The sequence below is a fragment of the Dendropsophus ebraccatus genome, chromosome 1, assembly GCF_027789765.1.
Source record: "Dendropsophus ebraccatus isolate aDenEbr1 chromosome 1, aDenEbr1.pat, whole genome shotgun sequence".
NCBI classification, from domain to species: Eukaryota; Metazoa; Chordata; class Amphibia; order Anura; family Hylidae; genus Dendropsophus; species Dendropsophus ebraccatus.
In genome coordinates, this window is record NC_091454.1 from 118,589,225 (window position 1) to 118,616,735 (window position 27,511).

Here is a 27,511-nt window from a genome sequence, read left to right on the forward strand (position 1 = left end):
TTTTATGGTACGTTTCCAAGCATGCTCTGTGATATTTCCAGAGGTAACTGTGCATGGAGGCTGAGCCTTTACTATGACCTATTGTAAATGACATGGTCCCATCTTATCTATATACTGGTGGAAACCTGCAGCCTGCTCATATTTCCACATTGTGTGGATAAGGTTTGTATTCTACTGTAATATTTAAAGGATCTTATATGTGCAAATCCACAGAAAAAACTCAATCTTTCTATGACATGACTTTAACCTATGGGGTCAAGTAACAGGTAAGGCTGGGTTCTCAGTACATTTTTCCAATTGGATGACAAAAAAATGGATGCATGTGTGTGCATCCATTTTGATCCTTTTTTTTTAATAAAGGAAGTCAATGGAAAAATAGATCAAAACGGATGCACACACATGCATCCATTTTTTGCACAAATTGGATTAAAAAAACAGATTGCAAAAATGTAGTGTGAACCCAGCCTTAGCTGTAGGAGACAACATGAACATTGTGTAAACAGTTAAAGTTAGGATTAATGATTAACTTCATAAATAGTTAATAAAGGTTCTCCATCTGGATGTTTTGTCTCCGAAGGAAATTCTTTTTTTTTTTTAATTTGATAAACAATACTTACGATTTCAACTCTGCTATTATAATGTGCTGAAGGCCACTTAGTTATCAGAATCCATTATATACTGGCTCATCACATAGAGCCTCTCATTCTACACAAGAGCATATGTTTTTGTCATTAAAAATGCTAAGTTAAAAGTACAGGCATTTCTGTAAGACTAGTAAATACATACATCGTACCTGTTTTCATGTATAAAGGAATTAAGTGGTTAACATATCTGTTATTCTTTGAATGACGACACATGCAAGGGTCACTGAACAGGGATTATGCATGTTACAATCCGTTAATCTTACCTGATAAGATTTTAATATCAATTCTGTCATTATTTTAATGGCTTTTCTTTTCATCATCTACATGTGTTTATTTCTGTCTTCAGATGTGAAGCATTCATCAAAAGGAATCTAAACAGGTACTATGGAGGGAGATTGATCAAAGGGTGTAAAATATACACTGGTGTAAACTGCCCACAGCAACCAATCACAGCTTAGCTTTAAGCTCTGGTAGAATAGACTGGTGTAAACTGCCCACAGCAACCAATCACAGCTCAGCTTTCAGCTCTGGTAAAACGAGAGAGGAGCTGTGATTGGTTGTTGAGGGCAGTTTACACCAGTCTATATTTTACACCCAATCTGGGACTATGGGGGAGATTTATCAAACATGGTGTAAAGTAAAACTGTATATGTTGCCCCTAGCAACCAATCAGATTCCACCTTTCATTCCTCACAGACTTTTTGGAAAAATGAAAGGTGGAATCTGATTGGTTGCTAGGGGCAACTGAGCCAGTTTCACTTTACGCCATGTTTGATAAATCTCCCCTATGTGTTTAAATATATAAAAATGATATATTTATACGGCTTAAGAAATCAAGCTGTCAGGCTGCCCAAACGATCCTTGTTCGTTCATGCAGCCCTGGAAACTTATAGCACAGTGTATACTTACTATCCACGCTGCTTGTGATCTGGCATGTGTGTCCAGTCCTCTGGCCGCCAACTGCATCCTTCATCTGTCAATCATTGTGGAGGAGGCGCAACCTTAATAAACAGCTGGCGGCTGAGGACAGGAAAGCATCCTAATCACAATCAGAGCTAATGATAAGTGTACACTGCTTGTGATCTGGAAACTGACAGCACAGATATTTACATATCCATGCTGTCAGTTTCCCTTTATTGTATCAGCCTCACATAACACTATTCACACAGGGTTGCATGTGGCCGATGAGGATAACTTTTGTAGCATGTTCTAAAGACAGTATCAGACGATAATCAAGGGTTTGCCCAGTCCTCGCTGTCACTTTTACACAGGCCGATTATTAGCCATGCAATTGTTTCTGGCAACACCCTGCCGATAATTGGCCCATGTAAAAGGCCTTTAATGTGTGAATGGTTACAAAACAGTAAAAGGATGAAGGAGGGTATGGTTTACTAGAGAAGTAAAAGCTGTAGCAGGGGCCCTTACACATCCACAATTTTAAACCAGTCAAGCCATAGTGTAGGACCGTGCTTCCTAAAATATTTCTTCTGGAGCCTCACCCAACAGAGCAAAGTAAAACCTGGGCCTCACCAGATTAACCAAGAGGATGCCTGGGCCTCACCATCTGTGGTGGAAGTCCATGCAAAATAAAAACTACCCTTCATTTGTCTCCTAAATTCTGTATGACATTAATATAAGCACAAAATGAGCCAATAAGGTTCCTAAACCAGAGATTGTTGCAGTCAGGGAAAGGATGGGGCAGCTTTTGATCACTTTTATGAAAACTGCCTCCCCAGCTGTGCCTTACCAACAACTAGGGGGCGCCTCACAGTTTGAGAAGCACTGGTGTAGGCCACAATTGGTAATTCAGCCATAGGAACCAATGCGGACGTCTCATGGAAATATGTCCATATTCATCTGCAAAATGCGGATCAGTTAACTCATTTTAGCTCCTTCCATTGGCCATTGTGGATTTTCCAGGACTGCACAGTGCAGCAGGAAGTTCAGCACAATGCCTCTTGACATAGAGACATTAACTACCATGGTCCAGGTTACCAGGTTACCTGTCGTTCTAGCATTGCCAAGGATCAGACCTGGGAAGAGATATGTCTGGCGCTACACAAGAGCAAGTGGACAAATGGGTCTGCGAAACAATGGCAGACCTGTAAGGTTTTTTTTTTTTTTTAAATCATACATTTTTTTCGCCAATGCATGTTTTTCTGTATGCAGAAATACGATGGAGATAGGACCTCCAGTTTGATCTTTCGCAGAGAATTCACAGTTCTTGGTCCATAAACCAAATGTATTCTAAGTCAGTTTCAGGTCTGCTTCAGATCACTTACCGAAAATCAGCAGATCTGTAGTGTGTGAATATAACCTTTTTGTGTTTATTTTTTTTGTTTGTTTGTTTATTCAGTAAACAAAACTAAAGTGTGGTGGAACATCTGCCAAGACCAGTTTAAGAGGGAACTAGGCACTAAAGGCAAATGCAGTGATGTCCAGAAACAAAAGAAGCCATATGTGTACACCACCCAATAATAATAATTTTTGCCTCAAAACAGTTTATAATTTACAGATAATGCATTAGCAGAATTGCTCTCTTTAGCATTTTGCACCTATTCTCCCCCATAGAGTTGACAGCTTGTTGCCTAGGTTCCCAACCACCGCTCTATGTTTTAAAAGGGGTACTTAGTCTGGGGCCCCTTTTTTGGCAATGCCGAGAGGTCATGGGTGAAAACAATAACATCCATTTACCTCCCCAGCTCCAGTGCATCATGCTGGACACTGGGGGAGCCAAGAGTGTGGAAATGGCTGTGACAGTGCTGGAGCAGGGGAAATAAGTGGATGTTACTTATATTGTTTTAACCCCTCCCTGGGCATTTAGCTTTTTCTATGTCTTTCACTGACATACCATGTCTCCAGACTGTCCCTGGAGGCATGTGTAATGTAGGAGACACAGCGATGCCAAGCTGATTGCAGAGCTGGATGTGGCAGTGGTGATCTGAATGTGGGGGAGATGCCCATTTTGTAAATCTAACATGTGTCTCTTTATGTGGTCATAACTTTGGGATGCTTTTGCTTACGCAGGTGATTCTGAGATGCACCCTTCAAAAGTATTTAAAATGACATTTAAAAAATCTGCTAATAATATTCTTTTAAGTGATGGAAATTAAGGCAAAATTGAGGAGCAATTCAAAAATGTCTTTTTTTTTCTTGCAGATAATTTATTTTAATCCATCCTTTTCTGTAACACGTGTCACATTGAAGGTGGTATGAATAAAAACCTGTCCTGATTTTTTTATTTTTATTTTGGGGTACATAAGATATTTTGGTCACCTTTTATGTCATTTTAGAGAGGCGTGATTAATAAAAATAAGTAATTTTGGTGAGTTGTTTTTTTTTAGAGCATTCACCATGTGGGTTAAATCATGTGATAATTTAATTGCTTGCTTCGTTCCAAACATGGCGATATGCTGTAACCCTGCTAGAAAGTGAGCAGGGACACAGACTCTCAGACTCACAGGCTCTGAGCTGTCCTAAAGCTGAATAGACACGCCATCACTGTGTCTCCCATTGCACTTGTACTTCTCCAGGGACAATCCAACCCCTGGAGATATGTGTAACCTCAGTGGGAGAGAGGGAATGAAAAGTATACTTACCATTCCTGGGGCTCCCGGCAACCCGAGTGCCTCACAGCCGGCCACCGTTCTCAAAGTCGGGAACCTAGACTGAGCTGTCAACAGTATGAAGGGAGAAAAGGGTCAATCTAGTAAAGCAATTTTGCTAATGCAAGGTATTTGACCAAAAGGAAGCACATGTCAGTGTGAAACTGTTGTTTCTCTCATTTTTGTCTGCGTTGCGATTCATGAGGTTAAAATAAAGAAGTTAGGATAAGGATACCGGTGAGTGCCACAGCTTTATTTGCTCTTCTGAAAAAAAATAATTACTACATAAAAACTTTGCAAACCTTTGTTTATTGTGCCGAACGTTTCTAAGAATTATTATATAGGTTTTATTTTACAGAACAACTATGCTATGTCAAGAACCCATTTAGTACTCAGAGACTGTATTACAATATGGCAAGAAAAAAGTATGTTCCACAAGTGTGTAGATTCTTGACACCTGTGTTTCTTTAAATATATTCTTATTTTCAACAGGAATTTTTGCTGTTGTTTCATGCCTCTTTGGTATGTTAAAAACTGTTTGGTTGCTGTGGGCAGTTTACACCAGGTGTATATTTACACCCTTTCATAAATCTCTCCCATGGTCTTTTCATCTTTTGTGTTAAGTTGGTACTGCAGAAGAACAATGGGAAAACTACATGTTCGTACATAGTTAGGCTATGTTCACACTACGTAAGTACCGAAGTAATCACGGCCGTTGTCGCTGATTTTCAACAATGGCTGTGATTACTATGGCACTTACGTAGTGCTGCATATGAGGGAATCCCTGCCGGAGTGTATACACATTGGGGGGGGATTTATGAAGACTTATGTTAGGCCCCGCCGTTTTACCCAGCAGGATTCACTAAGAGGCGCACGCCTCTTAGTGAATCCGGCTGGCGGCCGCCCAAACCTTCGACCAGCGTACTAAATCTGCACCTGCTTCCGCCCATCGGGTGAGGGGGGCATACGGCAGGCATATGCTAGGGAGAAGGGGCAAATCTGCACCTTCTCCCTAGCGTACGCCTCGGGCGGACATTTCATAAATGTCTCCCATAGTATACACTCCGGCAGGGATCCCTAGCGCAACGCAAAAAAATGACATGTCAATCTTCTGCGGCCGCTATTTAGGCATGTCATTGCACACAATGTGCAGTGGTAAATTCGCATGTGGGCGCATACAGCCTTAGGCTGGGTTCACACTACGTTTATTTCAGTCAGTATTGTGGTCCTCATATTGCAACCAAAACCAGGAGTGGATTGAAAACACAGAAAGGATCTGTTCACACAATGTTGAAATTCAGTGGATGGCCGCCATTTAATGGCAAATATTTGCTGTTATTTAAAAACAACAGCTGTTGTATTAAAATAATGGCAGTTATTTACTGTTATATGGCGGCCATCCACTCAATTTCAACATTGTGTGAACAGATCCTTTCTGTGTTTTTAATCCACTCCTGGTTTTGGTTGCAATATGAGGACCACAATACTGACTGAAATATACGTAGTGTGACCCCAGCCTTAGGCTATGTTCACACTGCGTATGAGTTCGGACGCATTTCGTACGCCGCCGCACATGTGCAGCTGAAACTACAGGCGTGGGCAAAATCGACATGCGGCCGGATGCGTACGAACCGCGAACATACGCCCGTAGTACAGTTATGCTTCCCTAGCTTGTTTCGAAGCGATCTGAAACAGGTCATTTACTTGAAAATCTTCGCCCAGCCCCGTAAACCACACAGAACCTTTTGGATCAAAAACCAAGTTCAGTTTGGCTGAAATAAGTACTTCGTACAGGACCGCATGGAAATCCACGGCCGTGAGTTTCAACAATTTAAGTGTTTATTTTTTTTGTTAGATGTCAGAATTTCAACAATTTATAGAATAGTTTTTACATACATAACATTCATAGATCATTGCCATCATTAAATAGCTATTGTGTGTTAATGCAGCTTTAGTTCAGGAATGGTAAGTAATTCTACCAGTACATCCTGGTCGCCTGGTCATTACTGGGAGGTCCTTGTGTTCATGGATAATACATACTGTACCATGTCCCCAGCAGATTTAAGCAGAATGCTTTTCGACCCCTTGCTTAATGCCCAGAACAAGATGAAGAAACCAGTTGAACTGCACAGTCCATCCTTTATCTCTGCAAACCTCAATTTGGTCGAGAAAATGTTTTTTAGCATTGTCTTCATTTTTACCAACAGTCAGTGACTCTCGAATATACTCAATGTCCTCTTTACTTGTTAACTGAGGCATTCCTGTCATTAGCATCATGGAGAACAGGATGATCATAAGGTTTGTATGATGTCGCAGAGCCAAATAGGCTTTCACACATACATCCTGTAATAAAATATTAGACATTCAGTGATCATTACAATTCAAGAAACTGCATTATATTTAGTTAAAGTGTCACTGTAGTTATAACTTTCAAAATCTAAATCAACAGTAGATTTGATATAAAGCAAGTTTGCAATTTACATTCATTTTTTTTTTTTTTTAGCATGGAAAGCACGCCACTTTCTGTGTTCTGACTCTTATTTTCACCAGATACAGGAAACAGTCAGAAAACAGGAAGTTCTGTGTTTGCCAGGCCATCTGAGGTCTCACAGAGAGAAGACAGTTATGTGACTGATGGACACACTGAGCAGTGACTCTCTGTAGTGGCTGGAATTCCTGTGTTTAGTCTGTGTTTTTCAACCAGCACAAGTCAGAAAATCTGCCTTCAGGAGACTGGACCTGGATTTCTGGTAAGTTCAGCTTTGTTTTACAGCTTGATAACAACAACAAAAATTATGAATGTATATTGGAAACTTGCTTTATATCACATCTACTGTTGACTTAGATTTTGAAAGCTATAATGACAGTGACACTTCAAAATTATTCCCCATACCTACATATTATACAATTTAGTTAGAATTAATAAATGTATCTTCCGAATATATATTGGGGGAATTTTATCATGCTGACATGAGTCGCTCCTTTCCCTCTCTGGTGATATGCATTTTTTACCTATGGTTTACATTTTCCTACTGTTATTGATTTATTGCTAAACAGGTCATTATTTATCACCATTCACACAACACATACACACTTGGTTTCGAGTAGGACACTTTTTGTTCTTTGTTTATGTTGTTTACTTTTCATTACTACTGAGGGATGGTTGAGCTGTATGATATGACCGTGTGCTGACCTGGGGGTCCCCCATATCGTGTGGGTCCCACCTTGTTTTTCCCCTTTTTGGGATTTTTAATTGTTTTTAAGTGTGCAGGGACCTTTTCTCCTTTACCATTTTTTTCTGTTTTGTGAACATCTTTGGTAATTACTAATAAACTTGATTTTGTACTTTATTTATATTCTGGAGTGCTCCTTTTTATGACATACCCCTGTCCTTCTTTCTGGTATTGTTTGCTCCTTCTATCTAATTGAATCAGTGCTAGCAAAGTGAATAACAAGTGAATAGCAAAAAAACAAGAAAAAAATAGTACTACATACAGCGCTGTCCCAAAAAGAATCCAAATGTGCACCATGAGAAACTTTACATATAGAATTTATTAGCAATGCACAGAGTTTACGCGTTTCAGGAGATCAATAATTCTCCCTTCATCAGAACAGTGCAATATTCTGTTCTGATGAAGGGAGAATTATTGATCTCCTGAAACGCGTAAACTCTGTGCTTTGCTAATAAATTATATAAGTAAAGTTTCTCATGGTGCACATTTGGATTTTTTTGGGACAGTGCTGTATTTAGTACCATTTTTTTCTTGTTTTTTGCTGTTACCTTACGGGCCCTGTTGTTGGGAGTATTCCATCCTCGGTATTTTTGGCTTTGCAGTCCCGGATCCTAGCCACCTGCCTACCGCTATAGCCTCACGGATTTACAGCTACCCCAGAGGGGTGATATGCCTACAGCCCAAGGGGCACAAAGGTGAGTGGAATCACCCACTCCCCCTATTCTAGTGTCATCTCGGTATGACACGAGGGGCTGGTGCCCTTGTTTTTTTCTTTTTTTATTTGCAATACAAGTGAATAGCCCTGTGCTCTGCAACCAGATGCTTCCTCCATCTAATGCACAGTGGTACAATCAGCTCCACCTACATTATACATCATCCAGACTTGATCAGCAGAGGAGTACAGCAGGAGCTAGGAGAGGTGAGCATTACCAGAGGGAAGGGGCACAATATATCACTCTCCATGTTATAGAACTACAACCCCATCATGTCCAGCAGACAGTTCATGATGGTAATTGTAGTTTTTCAGCCAGTGGTTCTCTAGGTTGCAGAAGTACAACCTTCATCATCATGTCCTGACAGGTTATAAGGGAGTTGTAGTTTTAAAACCTGTGGCTCTCGGGCTGCAGAATTACAACCCCCCATCATGAACTGTCAGGACATAATGATGGGAATTGTACGTCTGCAACCTGTTGCTCTCTCCAGGTTGCAGAACTACAACCCCCATCATGCCTTATTGACAGTTCATGATGGGAACCTGGGGAGGGTCCAAGCAAAATTTTGCACAAGGGCCACAAGCCTTTAGCTATGCCCCCATCTTCATCCATGTTCATAAATTTGTGTTTCAACACAGTATGTGTCTTTTATAGTCTCTAACTGATAGTTCAGCCTAATGTCTTAGAATCAGGCCCTAGTTTCTTAGGCCTCATTAACAAAAATAGACCATACAAGTGCGGGTCCTACCTCTTTGCCGAACTGATCAGTTTTTAAACAAATGTGTGACCCTGGGTTGACATATGTAACTGGCCACATGTGCATATAGTGGCAGGGGCAAAGAGCGCAATGTATGTTATGTAGCGACTCTGTTGGTGCTCTGGGGGGTAAATGATCTATCATTGCTGCCCTCAAGTGTTGTGGTGTGTGGTAGGGACACTGTGGTTCCTCCCAACACCTCAGTTTTTCTCTAGGATCAGTGATTTCCTGGAAAAAACTTAAAATGGCATCGATGATGTATCAGTTTTTGAGAATTTGAATTTAAGGGCAGAAACTGCAAAAATGGACCATACAAGTGCGGGTCCTACTTCTTTGCAGAACTGATCAGTTTTTAAAACGAATGGGTGGATGGCCACATTGAAATAAATTTCTGCCAGTAAATCAGACATAAAAAATATTATGTGTGGATGAAGTCTTCAAGCCCAAGGTCAAGCGTATACATTCAAAAACCTATACACCAAAATTTGGCATAAGCTGGCCTTGTACATATTGACATACTTTTTTTGTGGGGGGGGGGTGTATTACATACAAAGCTTTACATGTTCACACACCGTAAAATAAAGGTAAATTGGACAGCAGTGCACACATTAGTGCACAAGAACGGCTGTAATTTCTTATGATTGTGTAAATAATAAACATGCACATTATTTACAACCCGCCTTTGCAAAATACGCCTTTTTTTTTTTCATCTGTTCACGCATTGTTTTATTTTTACTCAAAACTACGGTCGTATTTAGCTTTTATTTTACTATGAGAGAACAAAGCCTTACACTGACAAATTTCTGAATAAAGATAACTTACAAGTAAATACCAGATTAGTCTGTTCAGTGTTGCTTACACATTTTGCTTGCTGTCGTGTTCATTGTATTTAACTTATTCAGTTTGTAATTTGTACATAAAATGTAGTAATACCTGGAACTTAAGAAAGTATTCACTAGTTTTCTTTCCTGAGGTTCCCATCACGTGTAAGAAATCCGGTGTTAAAACAAATGGTACCCTTTCCTTATTTATGCCAAGAAAGCTTTTATAGTTACCAAGGATGTGTCCAAAATCAATGTGAAATAGGTTACCTAAGATGAAAAAAACATTAATAGAAAAAAAAAATAATTTAAAATTGTACTTCTTATATTCTACTTTGCTCTGAGCTAATTTGATATTTTTTGTACATTTAGAATAACTAGGTTTATTCACGCAAGGTTTGTATCTTATAGTTGGTGCATACTTGCACACTAGAATACCTGCTAAGTAAGGACAGCATGCAGTGTAACCTCTGTAAACTATATAAAAAAAATTCTATGCATCATATACATATGTGTAAATTGTATACACTGTATATCCCTTTACAAGAACAAAACATGAGCTGATATTTTAGAAATAATGTTCTGGCATGAAACTGTAAATGTTGTAATGAAATTTAGGGGATGTGAAAAGAGAACATTCTGGGCTTAACTCTAATCCGTTTTCATTTCCCATGTCACTGAGCCATTATGAGTTGCTAAATATTTTAGTAGAGATTAAATATTTAAAGCAATCCTGTGTTGGAAAAAAATGACACATTCAGTTCATGTTCACTTTAAAAATACAAAATGTGTCTGTTGTCTCTTTCATTTGTCATTTTTATTTTCTGAACCTGTTCAAACTACAGCAGTAATTACTGGTAGCATAAATGGTATATCAATGGTCTTACCTGTTTCAGTTACCATGATATTGTCATTGTGTCTATCCCCAATTCCAAGCACAAAGGTTGCTACACAGTATCCAGCACAAGAATACACAAACCTCTCCACAGCTGCATTCAGCTGTTAAGAAGCAAAATGACAGCGGAAGATCAGTAACACAACAGAAAAACACTAGTAAAGCTTCATTAGCTAGTCTCTAATCTCAATTATTGAAATGTTTTTGGAAAATGAACTTCCTATGTCTCTAATCCATAAAATGTAAGTACCACAGCAGTCCCTCAAGTTACTTTACTGTGAACCTAGCATAACCTTGGGCAGTTTGACCTTGTTTACTTTTTAGACAATCAAGATAATGATAACGATAATTGCTCTCATTTCTATAAGGGTACAAACACACACACCATATACGCCGTGTATTTACTGCTGCGATACACAGCAAATACGCAGCAGATACGCAGCAGATTAGATCTAAATAACTAAACACAGCATCAAATCTGCACCATCAAATCTGCTGCGTATACGGTGTGTGTGTTTGTACCCTTAAGGGGTATCTCCATCTCAAGGTGATGACATATCAATAGGATATGCCATCATTTTAGTACTGGTTGGAGACCGACCTCTGGGATGGAAAAATCCTAATGATAAGAATCAAGAGGAAGGAGCCACATTCTGGTGCATACAGTTCCCTACACACCCAGATGTCTTAAAGCACCGCTATTAGAGATGAGTGAACACTTCGTGCAACCCTGAACACTCCACATTTGATTCCCGATGGCTGGAGAAGATAGATGCAGCCCTAGGGCTGCCTGGAAAGCATTTTTACACCCAGATCTATGCTTTGCAGGTATCTCAAGGGCTGCATTCATTTTCTCCAATCATCGGGAATCAAACACAGGGCATTCACATTTGACCTGGACATCCGTGCATCAATGGGCTCATAAAGAGGTTAAATACTTTTTGGTACATACTTTTTCTTAATTATCTCATGCAAAATAAAACATAAAGCTACACTTTACATTTAGACACACTGTAAATCATTGCACACTTGATGTCAAGAATTAGTCACTACTGCTGCAATCTATCCTTTACAGTTTCAGGCTATGTTCCCACACAGTCATTTTGGTCAGTATTTTTCAACTAAAACCAGAAGCGAATTGAAAACACAGAAACCCTATGTTCACACACTGTTGAACTTGACTGGATGGACGCCATTTAATGGCAAGTAATGGGCATTGTTTTAAAATGTTGGCAATTATTTGCCATTAAGTAACAGCCATCCACTCAATTTCAACATTGTGTGACCATAGCCTTTCCGTGTTTTCAATCCATTCCTGGTTTTGGTTGCAAAATACTGAGCAAAAATAGTGTGTGGAAACATAGCCTCAATATACAAAAATAGCACAGAGATTTCACAATGATGTTTTCACTTGATTTAAATAACATGTAAATTGCATTCATCATTATCAAAATATACCTTATCTTCAAGTGGTGAACATTTTTCTTTTAACCACTGACTTAGAACCTCATCTTTAAACGCACCAGTGTTTCCAACTGTACTCTGCTGTATTTGAGCAATGGTGGTAGCATCTTTGACAATTTCAATCATTCCTAAAAAGTGAACAGATACAAGAGAGCAAATTCCAGGTACACTTAGTATCAATATAGTATTATTAAAAAATACTAATAGTTAGTAGCAGTATTCATAGACCAGATACACTACATAGTAGTTTGTCTATTCTGTAGAGGCTTTTTCTTTTTTAATTTAATGTAGATGTGATTTCCTTGGCCCTCATTGTAACTTCTATTTCAATGGAGAGGATCATTAAATTTAAAAAAGAAAGCGGATACACAAAATTGGCCAACATTGTTATAACAGCTTTAAGTCCCAAAGGTGGGTTCTGCACTTATGACATATATGTAGCCATTTTAGTATACAGTCATGAAATCTCCATCGGAAAACACATATAAGATGAACTGGCTGAACACCTGTGAATTACAGCTTACTGACTGACATCACTGCCCAACCTCACAAACCCTATATAAGTCAAAGGGATGTGAATTTTCCCAGTCATGGCTGTAATGGAGGACAGTATTTCCAAAAGTTTACAGCAAGAAAATTTAACCTGTAATAATTCATAAGATATTCAGGCATCCATATACTTTTATACAAGTGTACTGTACACACAGTGCAGAGCAATTATGTACATTTATAACATAAACATCATAAATAGGTGAATGCTGCTAAATGATCATCAATTATCTAATCAATAAAATAACCATGATAAATTGCCAATTTGTAATATGGTATTTTCCCTATTCCACTAATATATAAAACTACCCTGAAGTTTCTGTAAAATACTGCTGCACCATAGCGCAATGAAGAGATCATTTTTGACTACTGCTAGGACAGAATATTCTCCAAGCTGATTCATGATAGTCACATCTTTAAGAAAACTTTTCAGCTTGTCAATATAATTGTGATATGCTGTATTACATGTTGAACAATAAGTGGAATGGGGATAGTCTGTATGGGTATATAAGCTGTAGAATATAGATAGTTGTGTGTACTATACAGAAGGGCAGAATAACCGTGATAGTATAGGTCTATCACTATCGCACCCCATCACTTACCTATCTTATTTCCTGTAGAAATGCAGCCATAGGGCAACAGGCAAAGGTCTAGTGATTCCCCTTCCCAAATAGATTCCATGATTCGAAGTATCTGAATATAATAAACAACCCTTGTTTAATGAATGTATGCAAACCTGTTAAAGGGTCTATAAGCTATACCACTATAAAAATTGCAGCATTTATTTAATGCGCCAGGACTACTCATAGAAACATCAATAACTGGCATTTATAAACCTGATAGAATAGTTAAAAAGGATTATGGGTGGGATTAATATCCCTAGGCTTGTGTATTTTTCAAAAAGTAGCAACACCCATACATATTTTGTGACTTTTTGCTACTTTGTTCCGACCTTGCTAAGCGGATAGAACATGGCAGAAAGTGGCCACAGCGCCATGTGGGTACCAGATTTGAAACAATTTACAGGCAGAAATTGTAGCAGCCTCTGGTGGGAAATTACTTAAGAGTGGCGTTTGATACGTTGGTTGTAATAAACCCCCCAATATATTGTTTGAGAGACTAAAAATACAGTTGAATGATAAGCAGGGAAATTAAACCATTGTTTAGGTGGCTATAACCAGGCAGATCTTTTTGCTGTAGCTAAAACATCTGCCCACCCCTTGGCCCTATGCACATGTCTGAAGCCTGCATGGCAGTACATGGAGGCCAATAGCCAACAGGGAAAAAGGGCAGGCACTACGGCTTCCTATACTCCACAGACTAAGCATCCATCAGCAATTATCCCACTTGGATGGTGCACGTTGGGAAAACAGTAGATTCAGCAATGCAAGGAGTCTTCAGGAAAAATAAAACGGCACTGACCAGATTTCAGTGGCTTGGATGCTTTATTTCAGGAAGATACAAACATATATAGCAGGTGCGTTCCGATAGAGAGAGTACATGGAGGCCAGTCACTGCTATTTTAGGATGTTGGGTGCTCTATGTAGAGAGCTATTTTCCAGCAGAAGTATTGCATCTAGGGAAGTCTACTTATGTACATACAATATATGACAGAGTATGGCACTTAAAATGTAACTGTCATTTAAATTTTTTTTTAGCAGAAATCAATAGTACAAACGATTTTAAGAAACTCTGTAATAGGTTTTATCAGGCAAAAAAAGCCTATTTTGAATACAGAAGGAAACTCTTTTGCTTAAAGGGAACCTGTCACTCCCCGTGCCGGGGTGACAGGCTCCCAACCCCCGCTACAGCCCCCTATACTCACCTGATCCCGCCGGGTCCCGCTTCTGGATCCGGTCGGGTCACGGAGATCTCAGACGCTGCAGCCTGGCGCGCGCGCTGAGAGATGAGTCCAACGCTCATAGAGAATGACAGGAGAGTCCAGCGCTCCGTTTGACGTGGCCGGTCGCTGTCTCACATGTTCATCACTTTATTCATCACATGAACATCACTTTATCTGAATTGGAATGCGGGCATATTCGGGTGTGCCTGCACTTCAATCTTGTACGGTTGCTGTTAACTGAATAGCAGCCGCACAAAATAGACCTGTCAGTTATTTTGTGTGTAGACTACGGCCGTTCCATACACTCTAATGTAATGCTGCACTGTTAATAAACAGCGGCCGTTGTTGCAACCTTTTAAATCAACTGGTGTCAGAAAGTGCCAAAGATTTTTAATTTACTTCTATTAAAAAATCTTAAGTCTTCCAGTACTTATCAGCTGCTCTGTTACTTTCTGACACCAGTTGATTTGAAAAAAATATATATATATTTGCTGGAGTTAGCCTTTAACCTTAAAGGGAACAAATCACGCAAAAATCACCCTAATGATAAGGAAACGTGCTGGCACATCACCCAGCATGCTTCCCAAACATCCCCCTGTACCCTCCTTGCCCCCCTCCGTATTCTTACTTTTATGATGTCCCGCGCTGTATGTAAATGCCGGGCAAGTAGTCACGGTGGGCAGATCTAGTCACGGTCCTGGGCGGTGGAATAGCTGTAATCATGCCCAGAGGGGCGTGATTGAAGGACCTGCGTTCCGCCTACGTCACCCGGCGCCTGCGTTATACATCGGCAACGTCTTTGGCACGCCGCGCATGCACTTTACGGCTGGAGAAGATTATGACGCACTGCGTGGGCGTGATTACAGCTATTCCACCGCACAGGACCGTGACTAGATGCGCCCAGGACCCCCCACCACGACTACTTGCCCGGCATTTACATACAGCGCGGGACATCATAAAAGTAAGAATACGATCTAAAAGAGGGGGGCACGGAGGGTACAGGGGGATGTTTGGGAAGCATGCTGGGTGATGTGCCAGCACGTTTCCTTATCATTAGGGTGATTTTCTGCGTGATTGGTTCCCTTTAAGGACATATGCTGTACCCGTATGGCATATGTCCGCAAGAGGAGTTCAGAGGGGGGCCGTGCCGTGACCCTGCTCTGAACTGCCGCAATCCCGACTGCTATCTGCAGCACAGGACCACGGCTATTAGCAGAAGCAGGCTCCCGCTAATTAACACCATTAGATGCAGCTGTCAAACATGACAGCTGCATCTAACAGTGTTATTTGCAGCCTATCCCTGGTGTCTAGTGGCGGGATCCCCCAATGGTCTGCAGCAGACCATAGCAACAGAGCACCGATCTCATAGAGATGAGTGTAGCTGTATAACAGCACCGATCCATGAGATCAGTGTAGTTGTATTAGAAGTCCCCCAGGGGGACTTCTAATTAATATATAAGTAAAAAAAAATGTCTTCATTAAAAAAAAAAAAAAACCTCCCCTAATAAAAGTCTGAATCACCCCCCTTTTCCCATTTTATAAATAAAAATAAATAAACAAACATGTTTGGTATCGCCGCTTGCGTAACCACGCAAACTATTAATTTATCACATTCCTGATCTCGCACGGTAAATGGCGTAAGAGCAAAGACCTGGCAAAGTGCAAAAATTGTGCATTTTTGGTCACATCAAATCCAGAAACATTGTAATGAAGCAATAAAAAAGTTGCATATAATATATAATCAAGGTACTGATAGAAAGACCACATCATGGCGCAAAAAATGACACCTCAATCAGCCCCATAAACCAAAGGATAAAAGCGCTATAAGCATGGGAATTAAGCAATTTTAAGGAACTTTTTTTCTGTAGAAGGTTTTATTTTTTAAAAAGCCATCAAATAATATTAAAGTTATGCAAGTTGCTTATGGTTTTAATCATACCGACTTAAGGAACATGTATAACATGTCAGTTTTTCCATAGGCCAAACTGCGTAAAAACGAAAAAAAAAAACAAAGAAAAAGAATTGCGTTTTTTTTTTCAATTTCACCGCGCATATAATTTTTTTTCTGGTTTCACAGCATATTTTATGTGAAAATTAAGTCTGCCAGTGAAAAATACAATTAGTGACGCAAAAAATAAGGGCTCATGTGGGTTTCTAGGTAAAAAATGCAAGTGCTATGGCCTTTCAAACACAAGGAAAAAACACAAAAACGAAAATTGGCTTTGTCATACAGATGTACCATATGCATTCCATGCACCGCTTTATAGAGGTTGTCCAGGAAAAATGAATACTTAGCCAGACTGTCGGGGACATGTCAGTACTGTATACTTACCTGTCCCATTCCCCCAATACTGCCAGATGCCGGGCCACCCGCTCTGCACCACTGTGTTTTCATAACGTACAATGAAGTCCTACTCCCACCGGAAATGGACGCTCAGCATAGACTCTATACTGAGCGTTTTTTTCCTAAAAGTGCGGGACATCATTGGATGTTCTGAAAACACAGGCAGCGGTGCAGAGGTAAGGTAAGTATACATTACTGATATGTCGTCCGCAGCCCCTGCAGCCTGGCTAAGTATTAATTTTTCTTGGACAACCTCTTTAAGTACAATACTATGAATTCAAAAGAATATGCGGCAAAGCAGCTATCTGAAGTCTAAGACCACGTTCTAAACAAGAAAAACAGAAAAAGTGGGTCATTGTTAGCATGTTGGATTATTTTTTGATGTTCAGTTCCTCTCATTGTTTTTTAACATACTGTATAGGGTGTCCCTTCAGCCATCACACTAAGGCATACAATTGTGTCATGGATGAACTTTTCACTCAACATTTGGACAAAGGTTATACATATTATATAAGACCTGAAAGCCATCCATGTAAAAATTATTTTATTTATGAAGATGTTCAGTAAAAGAACCGTGCCCTTCATATATATATATATATATATATATATATATATATATATATATATATATATATCCTGCAGAACCCCTGGAATACAATTTTAAAACAGGAGTATAAATCAATGTAGAATACCTTTAGTAATGTAGATTTTACCTGTAAAATGAGCATGTCCTGACGGAGGTCATCTCCATGCTTGAATATTATTCCTATAGTCTCATTGGACAGTGCGGTTGTATCAGCACATTTAAATTCCAGCCACAATGGTTTCTTTTTTGATGCCATTACTTTGCACTTTTCCACCTTTTGTAAAGAAAATGTATTATTTATCATCTCCATAATAAACTGTCCGTGTGTTTCTTCATAATTGTGTCTACTTTGTAAGTAAGCAAATCTCAAACATATAGCTGGCCATATTCCTACTCTTGCTATCTAGGGCTATCTCCAAAATTAGTTTGGAAGCCCCATAGAGAATAGCTGGAGTGCTTGCCCACACACCCAGTGCACTCCATTTATTCAGGTGACATGTTTCTTCTGTTCTGTTCCCTATAATAATTTTAAAAAGGAGAAGATGCACTGTCCTGCCTTCTTGTCTGTTATAAGAACCAAGATCTAACCTCTCAGCCATGCAGTGCAAAAAAAAGACACAGTAAATGATGTCAGTGGTCAAGAAATGTGCAATGGTCAATGATTAGAAAGGTGGATTAGGGCTACAAGAGTTGTAAGCTGCGCTGTAACTGGTTGCCATAGGCAGTGAATACCAGTGTCTGTTATACACACTGATAATTCTGAGCTAATGCAATGATTTGCAACTCTCATAGGAATATAGAACACATATCAGATATTTAAAGCAAGATATTTTAAAGTCAAGAAAAATATTATCTAAATGACAACTTGATGGCATCATATCCCAAAAAAGTTGGGGCAGGGCCATGTTTATCATTGTGTAGCATTCCCTCTTCTTTTTACAACACTCTGTATATGTCTAGGAGGTGATGAGACCCATTGCTGAATTTTTGCTGTCCATCTTTGATGTGGGATTCTAGTTTCTCAGTTGTTCTGGGTCTTCAAATTTTCATTCATTTGAACATCAGCATTGTTCCTTGTCTAACTTTCAACATTTGATTTGTGTTCAATTGTCAATAAAATACTGGTCTATGAAATTTGCATTGTGGGTTGTATAGGTACTTCATGGATCAGACGAGCTTCTTGTCATGTTCCTCAACTGAATGGCACTCTATATGGTTTCCTGCTATGCAACATGCCAAACACAGCAAGCTGCAATGCACAGTGTATTCTGATACCCTTTTATCATAGCCAGCATTACTTTTTTCAACTATTAGTGCTCCAGGAACCAGGAATGTGGCATCAGACCAAATTGACAAACATTATTGAGCCTTGAAGGCCCATTACCCTAGTATTCCCTCAGTCTTTCCTTGGAACACTTTTAGTAAATATGAACCAATGCATACAGGGAACAGCCCATAAGGCTGTGTTTACACACACAGATAATTGACCTATTTATTTGACAGATTTTTGAAGCCAAAGCCAGGAATGGATCTGAATTCAAAGTATTTCCTTTATGACCTGTTCCCTGTATATAGTCTGTTCATGGCTTTGGCTTCAAAAATCTGTCAGATAAATTGGTCAATTATCTGTGTCTGTAAGTACAGCCTTAGGCCAGGTTCACGCAGTGTATGAACATGTCTGACATGTTCACCTGCAGTATCGGCCGGATGAACACCACTTGATTTTAATTGGAATGCTGACACTATCGGATGTGCCTAAGCTCCAATTTGCCATAGACCACAGTGTAAAGTATGGCCGGGAGCCTTACTTTACACTGTGAGCACAGGCTATTTTGTACAGAAGCTGTCTACTGAGAAGCAACTGTACAAAATAGACCTATCAATTATTTTGTGCAGCCACAGAAAACAAGGGCCTAGTTTATACAGGGTGTATACAATATGGCCGTTGTTCCATACTTTGTAATGTTAATGACAGCTGTCAATAAAACTTGCAAGAATGGCCGTTATTTATTTCTAAAATACACTGTGAGCACAGCCTGTTTTGTACATCAGCTATTTACTGAACAGCAGCTGTACAAAATAGACCTGTCAATTATTTTGTGTGGCCGTAGAGAACACCAGGGTGTACACACTATGGCCATTGTTCCATACACTGTTATCTTATTGACAGCTGTCAATAAAACTTGCAACAGTGGCTGTTGTTTATTGCTAAAATTCAGTGTGTGAACATGGCCTAAGACCTGCTATTTTAAAGATGCTGAGACCCAGCTGTCTATCCATTATAATTTGGCCCTTGTCCATGTTATTGAGATCTTTACATGTGCCCATTATTCCTGCTTTTGACATATCAACCTCAATAGCCCACTGTTTTTGCTGCCTAATATATTATAAATGTTTTTACTTCACCTTTTAATGTTATGGCTGAGCAGAGAGGGTGTTCTATTAAGAATTAGATGTGTGACATAATACGTAGAATAAAAATATACACGACTTACAACCAGTGCTCCAGCTCTTAGTCCAGGATCATAGGGTACTCTAAAGCTCTCTGGAAGAAGAGATCCCTGTAGTTTTTCAAGCTTCTGTCTAAGCTGCGTGATAACTATAAAACCAAAAGTACTGTATATATGAGCAAGATATATTGACTTTATAGGTATTAATACGATAAACAGATATAAATAAACATTTATTTAAGGTAACTCCTAAAACAATACCCTATACCGGGATACTCCCATGTGACAACTAAAGGGGTACTCCAGACATTTTTTATAATGCTAGGGTTGCATAGAAAATAATAAAGATCTTATTCTTACTTAACAACGTTCTCTCTGGGTCCTTCTGTGGCGTCTTTTTGTGCCCTGCTGAACACCCCTGCTGTCACTTCCAAGACTGACTCATCTTGGCAGTGACAGCCCACTCCGCCAATCATTAACTGAAGTAGGAGGGGTTGTCACTGCCAAGATGAATCTGTCTCAGAGGGAGCAGCCACAACATTCAGCAGGAGACCAAAAGATGTGACAGAGCATATCTTTTGCTATTAAATACTTAGGCCCTATTCAAACGTCCTGTGAAATTGTCCGTGGTTGCGGATTTGTGATCATGGACAATTTTAGGGGACATTAAGTCCTATGCATCTATTGATGTGATCTGTGCCGCGATGACACCGCAATAAAATAGGACAGGTCAGAGTGCAGAGGTGGATCGTGTCACGGGTCCCCCAATTGAACTCTATGGGACCCATGTTTTTACCGATTCCACGGATGCCACATCCGTGGAATCCATTAAAAACACAGATCCCCCTGTCACCTGGTTCACATGTAACCAAGTGCAGGGGTGGGCTGCAGCTCAAGGTCCTAGTAAAGTTTTCCCCATTGGCTTGGTTGCATCCCTTCCCCCTCACTGCGGCGCACGCTGAGAGCACACAGAGTGGGAAGATTGCACACGTCAGAAGACCTCTGGCAAGCAGCATCTTGCTCCCTTTACCCAGCCGGCGTCCACTTTTTAAATCTAGGTGCGTTGAGGGCGGTGCCCCATCAATCCCCATGAATTAATGAATCCTGTTCCTCTGCTGCTGGCTGGGGGGTGGCAGCCGGCGTGTTGTATGACTCTGCTGCTGGTGTGGGGGGATGGCACTGGTTGACCACCACTGTGTTGTGTGACTCTGCTGCTGGGGAGGGGGTATATCACTAGTTTATGCTACCCTTAGATAGGACAGCATACACCTACTGACAGAGTCTCTTTAAAATACGTAGTCATGTAACTCCTTTCCACCATTTTATTCTTCTTGACACGTTTAGTTAATTTTGTTGGTCAGAACAGAGCCGTCTGCAGAGCTGTGTGGGAGGCTGGGAGGGGCTTACATATGACTTCTAACTGTCTACATGCCACGGTTGCTACTGATAGCAAAATGGCTACATTGCTTGGATTGGTGTTAACTTCATCCTGGCTGCTGTCAGCTGCAGATATCCTGCTCTATACTCCCTGGACTAAAATTTGATGTGCATGCAGGGGTTAATGAGTAGGACACTGACTTCCAAGGAAGTTATCCTTAATAAGTGGCACTAGAGAGGCAGCTTTTTCCACATAGATGAGAGTTAGTTTGCACACCACGCTTTCCTGGCTGCACAGCATGTTCATCATAACAAAGCTGCTCTCACCTATTGGAAATATTTTCAGGAAGGGTATATTGTTTCTTTGTTTTATCATAGAAAAGTGCAAGGCTTTTACCTTGTGAGGTTACATCATACTTCTCAGCAGAAACACTTTTGATCTCCATGGTGACTTTATGAAGAACCTCTGTAACTTGCACCTGCTTCATGAAGTCATTTAACATTGAGGTACCACAGCCTCTAAGGTAAGCCTCCAGGATTACGGCAAAGCGCTGCTGGTAATGCATAGACTGCGCAATCTCACTTCTCAGAAACCAAAATAGGAAGTGGCCAATTCGTTTACTCTGCAAACAAAAACAGGTTTAAAATAGAAATGCAGTTTATGCTTTGTAAATTTTTATGTTCCTGAAATCTAGATCATGATGAGTACTTTGTGTCCTTGCATACAAACCTAACAGTCCCAAATTTACCCGTGTACACCATATATGTTGGGTACTCTATTGATGGTTGGTTAGGTACAATCTATATCTCAAAATTCAATGGCACACCAGGTTATATTTTAATGTGAATATGGTTTTCTTCAGACCACCGTGTCTAACTCTGAGGCACAAGGCCTGGGGGGTCAAAAAACCCTTATGTAGATCACTCCGAAAATATACCTTTCATTGCTTTAATTAAAATATAATATATAGAGTACAAAAGGAAAGGAGTTAAAGGACAAGTACCATGAAAATTTTTTTCCCAGTAATTGAAGCACATTACAAAGTTATATAACTCTGTCTCCCTTCCCTGTCTTTTCCCCCCTCCACCCCCCACCAGGAAGTGTCCTAACTCACCGTCACCAGGCAGCTCCTTCTTGTGAGGATGAGTCATCAGCAGGAGGGCTGCTCTAGGTCCTGTTACAGCAGCCCCCCCCCCCGTTCCCCAGTCCAAGTGATGGCTTGCAATTGTTCAGCCAATGAGAGCTGATCAAGCTGAGTCACCTGACAAGGCAGGTTAGGACACTTCCTGGTGGGGGGTGGAGGGGGGAAAGGACAGGGAAGGGAGGCAGATAGGTGATTGAAGCATATTACAGTTATATAACTTTGTAATGTGCTTCAATTACTGGGAAAAAGTTTTTCATGGCACTTGTCCTTTAAGATCTGAATAATCTAATAATTCAAGGCTAGAGGTCAACTTAGTGCTATGCCCCTAAGGCTCACTTATATATATAGGCACACAAGGAATGACTGCTGTTTAGAATAAAATAAGTTTTCCTCCCTCTCTATATGCACTTCTTATTTAGTGCATTGGCTGTGCCTCAGGAAAGCACCTACATATAACTAATTTCTAGTGTTCACTGCTTGGCTTTATACTTAGACCAACAAATGAAAATGGCCAATGTATAGGCAACCTAAAGAGGATTGTCATGTGTTTAATGGTTATCATAAAATACTGATCGTGTTGCTTTCCACTTAAACAGATCAGATACAAAAAATAGCACTGGCTGCTGAGATAAATACAGTGTCAGTATGGAGTATCTGGGGCCAACCAGAAGAGATTATTCTGGGGACCCACCAATGAAGAACCAGTGAGAAACGACATGTCAGTCAGTGTTACTGCAGGTTCTAAAGCTGGGGACCCACCAGAGGATCCTCTGGTCCTCTGGTGGACCAGTCCCACACTGGATAAATACCATCCCAACTTCCCTTATCCCAGCAGCAGAATTCAATGCCAGTATACTCTAGTTCATCACTGTAACTGCTATTCCAGTAAATGTAGAGAATTGCATGTCTTGTTATTCACAGGCGGCTGGGACAAAGCGCATCCTTTCTTTCGGTTCTGGAGGGATCCCAGTTGTATGACACTGAACGTTTTTACATGTCCCATTGATAAGTCCTAAGATATTTTGGTAGGTAAACTGCTTTAATAAGCATATGACTAATATTGTGGTAATGCAAAGTAAAAAAAAAAAAAAAAAAAGTATGTTAATAAAATAGATATCTTACCCTTAAGGCACGCCGCAATAAAAACCTGGATAATGCGCTGTCATGATATGGCTCAAACTTAACGGCCTAGAAATAAGAAATAATCAAAATATGTTTGTTTTCTCATTTCAGATCACATTATCATATACATTTCTAATCCATTTAATAGCTACTAAAAACTGTGGAAAAACAGGCATGACATTGTTATAGCGTGTATTATAGTAATTCATGGATGTAAGTTACACCAAAATATGGGTCAGATGGCATCACCCCACATACATCAAACATTTTGATGGGCGAGTATGATGGTGCTATAGTGTTTTGATGTTCATTCAATAATGGACTCGTAAGACTCATACCCATCCAATCTATCCAGCAATGCATTGGATGTCCCATATATTCACGATTGTTTATGAATAGGGATGAGCGAACCTCGAGCATGCTCGAGTCGATTCGAACCTGAACTTTCGGCATTTGATTAGCGGTGGCTGCTGAACTTGGATAAAGCCCTAAGGCTATGTGGAAAACATGGATATAGTCATTGGCTGTATCCATGTTTTCCAGACAACCTTAGAGCTTTATTCAAGTACAGCAGCCGCCACTAATCAAATGGCGATCGTTCCGGTTCGGAACGACTCGAACCCGACCCGGTTCGCTCATCTCTATTTATGAACTTTGTAAATATGCGATTATATTGTATATAGGATGTAAGATACAAAAGAAGATATTGTAAGTGTAAAATATATATACAGTACATATATATATATATAGAGAGAGAGAGAGAGAGAGAGAAAGAGAGAGAAACAGAGATCGGATCCTTAAAGCAGCAGTTCACAAAAATGTTTTATTGTCCCCCCCCAGTAGCGGCTGGCACGTATACTTTGTCCCGTTGGGCGGCTCCGCTCCGCTCCCGCGGCGCCGTTCTAATCCGGCTAACGCTCACATCCGCCTCTTCAGTGACTCCTCTTCTGTGTCCTATCATTATTTGCCGGAAGTCACTCGCTTCCATGCATTCTTTATGGAAGCGTGTGACTTCGGCCTTCAGAGAAGAGGACTCACTACAGAGGCGGATGTGAGCGCGCGCCGGATTTGAACAGCGCCGCGGGACCACGATCAACTTTGGTAAGTATACGTGCCAGCCGCTACCGGGGGGGGGGGACAATAAAAAGATTTTGTGAACTGCTGCTTTAATCAAGACCCTGGTGGCTGGCACCCTCTCAATTACCAAAATGCTGTTCTTCTGGATGATATATATATGGCTAATTTTGTAATACTCATATGCATACATGTATTGGTGGTTACTAATGATGTCTCCTCTCTTTCATCTGCTAAAAGTATTTTTTAAGCTTTTTGTATATGTATCTGTGTTTGTACTTGGATTCCCTTTGTTATGCTATGTGATGAAAATGGACAGTAGTCAGAAGTGGTGTTTGACATTAATCCCTACATATGATGTGACTGGAGTATTACATTGGTTGTGCAGACTCATTTCCAGTTTCTTTGGCCATTCTGCATAGGGAACAATGTAACTCTTTCAGTTGCCCTTTTCTCTTTCTGGTCACAAGTGCAAGCTATGCAGAATGCAGTATCCCCCTTTATTGTGGCTTACTGCCTTGTGTATAGTCTGTACTGTGTGACCTAATATGCTTCTGTTTCTCACAGATTCTGAACTACAGGAAAGTAGACAGGTTTTTCATTCCAGAATTCAGGTCACCTTACATTGACTTCGTAACGTGGTGAGAAGAGGTGCTAATGTAAATGACAGAACAGCAGTTAGGAGGTAGACTTCAGACTGACTACCTCAAATTCCCTAAAGACAATGCAGCTATACTATAGACCAGAGCAAAAAAATAAGTCACAAATCAACAAACAGTGCCCTATAGTTCCACTACTCACACTCATTTTATGCACATAATTGGAAATATGCTTTATCATGAGCACGGCCTGGCATGTACCGTCAGTTTAGCCTTTCACTGGAAAACCATGCATCAGAACATGCATGCAAAGATTTACACCCATAATATCAGATCATTTTCTACAGTAATAAATTAACATGGTTAATTAACAGGTTTTGCAATTTACACTCCTTATTTTTTTGTTATCATGGAAAACACGGCACTTCCTGCATTCTTTTTTTTTTTTTTCAAAGAGTCTAAACACAGGAAGTCCTGTGTCATCTGAGCTCTCACAGAGAAGGCAGTCATGTGATTGATGGACACATTGAGTGGTGACTCTGTACACGTAATACTTCATGTGTTTAGAATCTGTTTTTCAACCAGCACAAGACTAAAAAGCTGCCTTCAGGAGACTGGACCTGGGTTTTTGTTAAGTATAGCTTAGTATTAAAGCATGATAATTAAAAAAAAAAAAGGTAAATTGCAAACTTGCTTTATATCACGTCTATTGTTGATTTAGATTTTGAAAGTTATAATAACAGATACAATTTAAAGACCACTGAAGAACAAGTGATGGGAAACAGATTATTTTCATGTTACACTGCAGGGATTGTGTCCTTCCTATGTTTAGTGTAGGGATGAGCGAATTTTTTAAACCTTTCGAACCTAAAATGAACCTTGCTATAACGGCTGAATAATTAATAGTGGGAGTCTGATAGGGTATAGTTTCGTTTAGTTGCAGTTGCTATTACAATGAAAAAGTGGAAAAAATCAAAGTGCAAAAATAGTGAAAAAAAATTAGCCAAGGTGTAAGTGATTACACGGGACATAGGACACAAAGTTCCTTGGACCCAGTAGGGTGGAAAACAGACATTTGACAGTGGAACCAGCAGCAGTGATAGTACTGTATTAGACCCAGTATGGTTGAGAACAGACAATTGACGGAGGAGGAGGAGGCAGCAGCACTTGATTGCACCCAGCCCAGTATGGTTGAGAAGAGACTATTAGAGGAGGCGGTACCACTTGATTGCACTCAAGCCAGTATGATTGAGAACATCGCTAATGATGTTGTTCAGTGCACTTTCCAGAACACGGACGAGTGGAATGATGTTGTTGAATCCATAGTCATGCCTGCTCACAAACAGAGTTGCGTCCTCAAAAGGGATCAACAATTGGCAGGACATGTTCAAAGAAACCTGTGCACTATGAGGTTTATCACATGTGCCATACAAGGTGTATGACACAGCCCTCCCTGCTGGACTGCAGAGACAATGTTCCTTCCTTTGTGGGCTACAAAACTTCCCACCGTTAGTTGACCTGGGGTCAGCCATTCATATATCTCCTACCTGATGGTCCGGAGGAGCTCCTGCCCACTGTGGCTCCGTTCACCCAGGCTCAAAAAATGGAGTACAGCCTGAGAGCGCCAGGCCTATTGGTAAGACACCGGGGCAGATTGGACTGCAGTCGAAGCGGCTAATGGTTGCAAGGTGGTGGAGGAAGAACTGGCCCCCTAAAGCACCGGGGAGGTGACAGTGGAAAGAATGGGCTAACTTTCTGATGGTCTTCTGGGAGGATGTTGACCCAATGGGCAGTAACAGACATGTACTGCCCTTGGCCATAATTAATGGACCAGACATCAGCACTGGGGTGCACAGTCTTGGACACCGAGAATCCCAATGAGTCGCCAACATTTTTCTACACAACTGTGCAGTGATGGGACTTTTTTTTTTTCTGGGACAGTGATGGGACTTTTTTTGGACTGTTTTTTTTTACTTTTTTGGTTGCGGCTAAACGGGGTTTCCTATTTTTTTTTAAGCTTTATTGTGAAGATATAAACTGAGATTTTCACTTAACCCCTTCCCCCAATATGACGTCCAGGGACGTCATGAAAAGCAGTGGCAGAATGCATCATGACGTCCCTGGACGTCATGCTTTCCCTGCCTCCCCCCTCTGTCCCTGGGTGAGATCGGGCAGCAGGAGGAGGCTGTGTCACACAGCATCCTCCTGCTGCCACTGCCCGGAGGGGAGCCGCGCTCCCCCCCGGGCAGTTAACCCCATAAACGCCGCGGTCAATGCGACCGCAGCGTCT

General features: G+C 40.5%; 1 protein-coding gene across 3 annotated transcripts in view; it reads right to left on the reverse strand.

The window, feature by feature from the left end:
* Window positions 1-6,066: 6,066 nt before the first annotated feature.
* Window positions 6,067-27,511, reverse strand: part of PIK3CG (phosphatidylinositol-4,5-bisphosphate 3-kinase catalytic subunit gamma) — a 79,441-nt gene continuing 57,996 nt past the window's right edge. For all 3 annotated transcript variants that reach the window (XM_069977551.1, XM_069977561.1, XM_069977542.1), the window contains exons 3-11: window positions 23,549-23,614; window positions 21,679-21,904; window positions 19,950-20,053; window positions 17,582-17,728; window positions 13,284-13,374; window positions 12,127-12,260; window positions 10,661-10,772; window positions 9,886-10,043; window positions 6,067-6,592 (exon numbers count right to left, since the gene is read on the reverse strand). In XM_069977551.1, coding sequence (XP_069833652.1) covers window positions 6,311-6,592; window positions 9,886-10,043; window positions 10,661-10,772; window positions 12,127-12,260; window positions 13,284-13,374; window positions 17,582-17,728; window positions 19,950-20,053; window positions 21,679-21,904; window positions 23,549-23,614 — 1,320 coding nt within the window. In that variant the 3' untranslated portion in view covers window positions 6,067-6,310. The remainder of the gene's footprint in view (window positions 6,593-9,885; window positions 10,044-10,660; window positions 10,773-12,126; window positions 12,261-13,283; window positions 13,375-17,581; window positions 17,729-19,949; window positions 20,054-21,678; window positions 21,905-23,548; window positions 23,615-27,511) is intronic.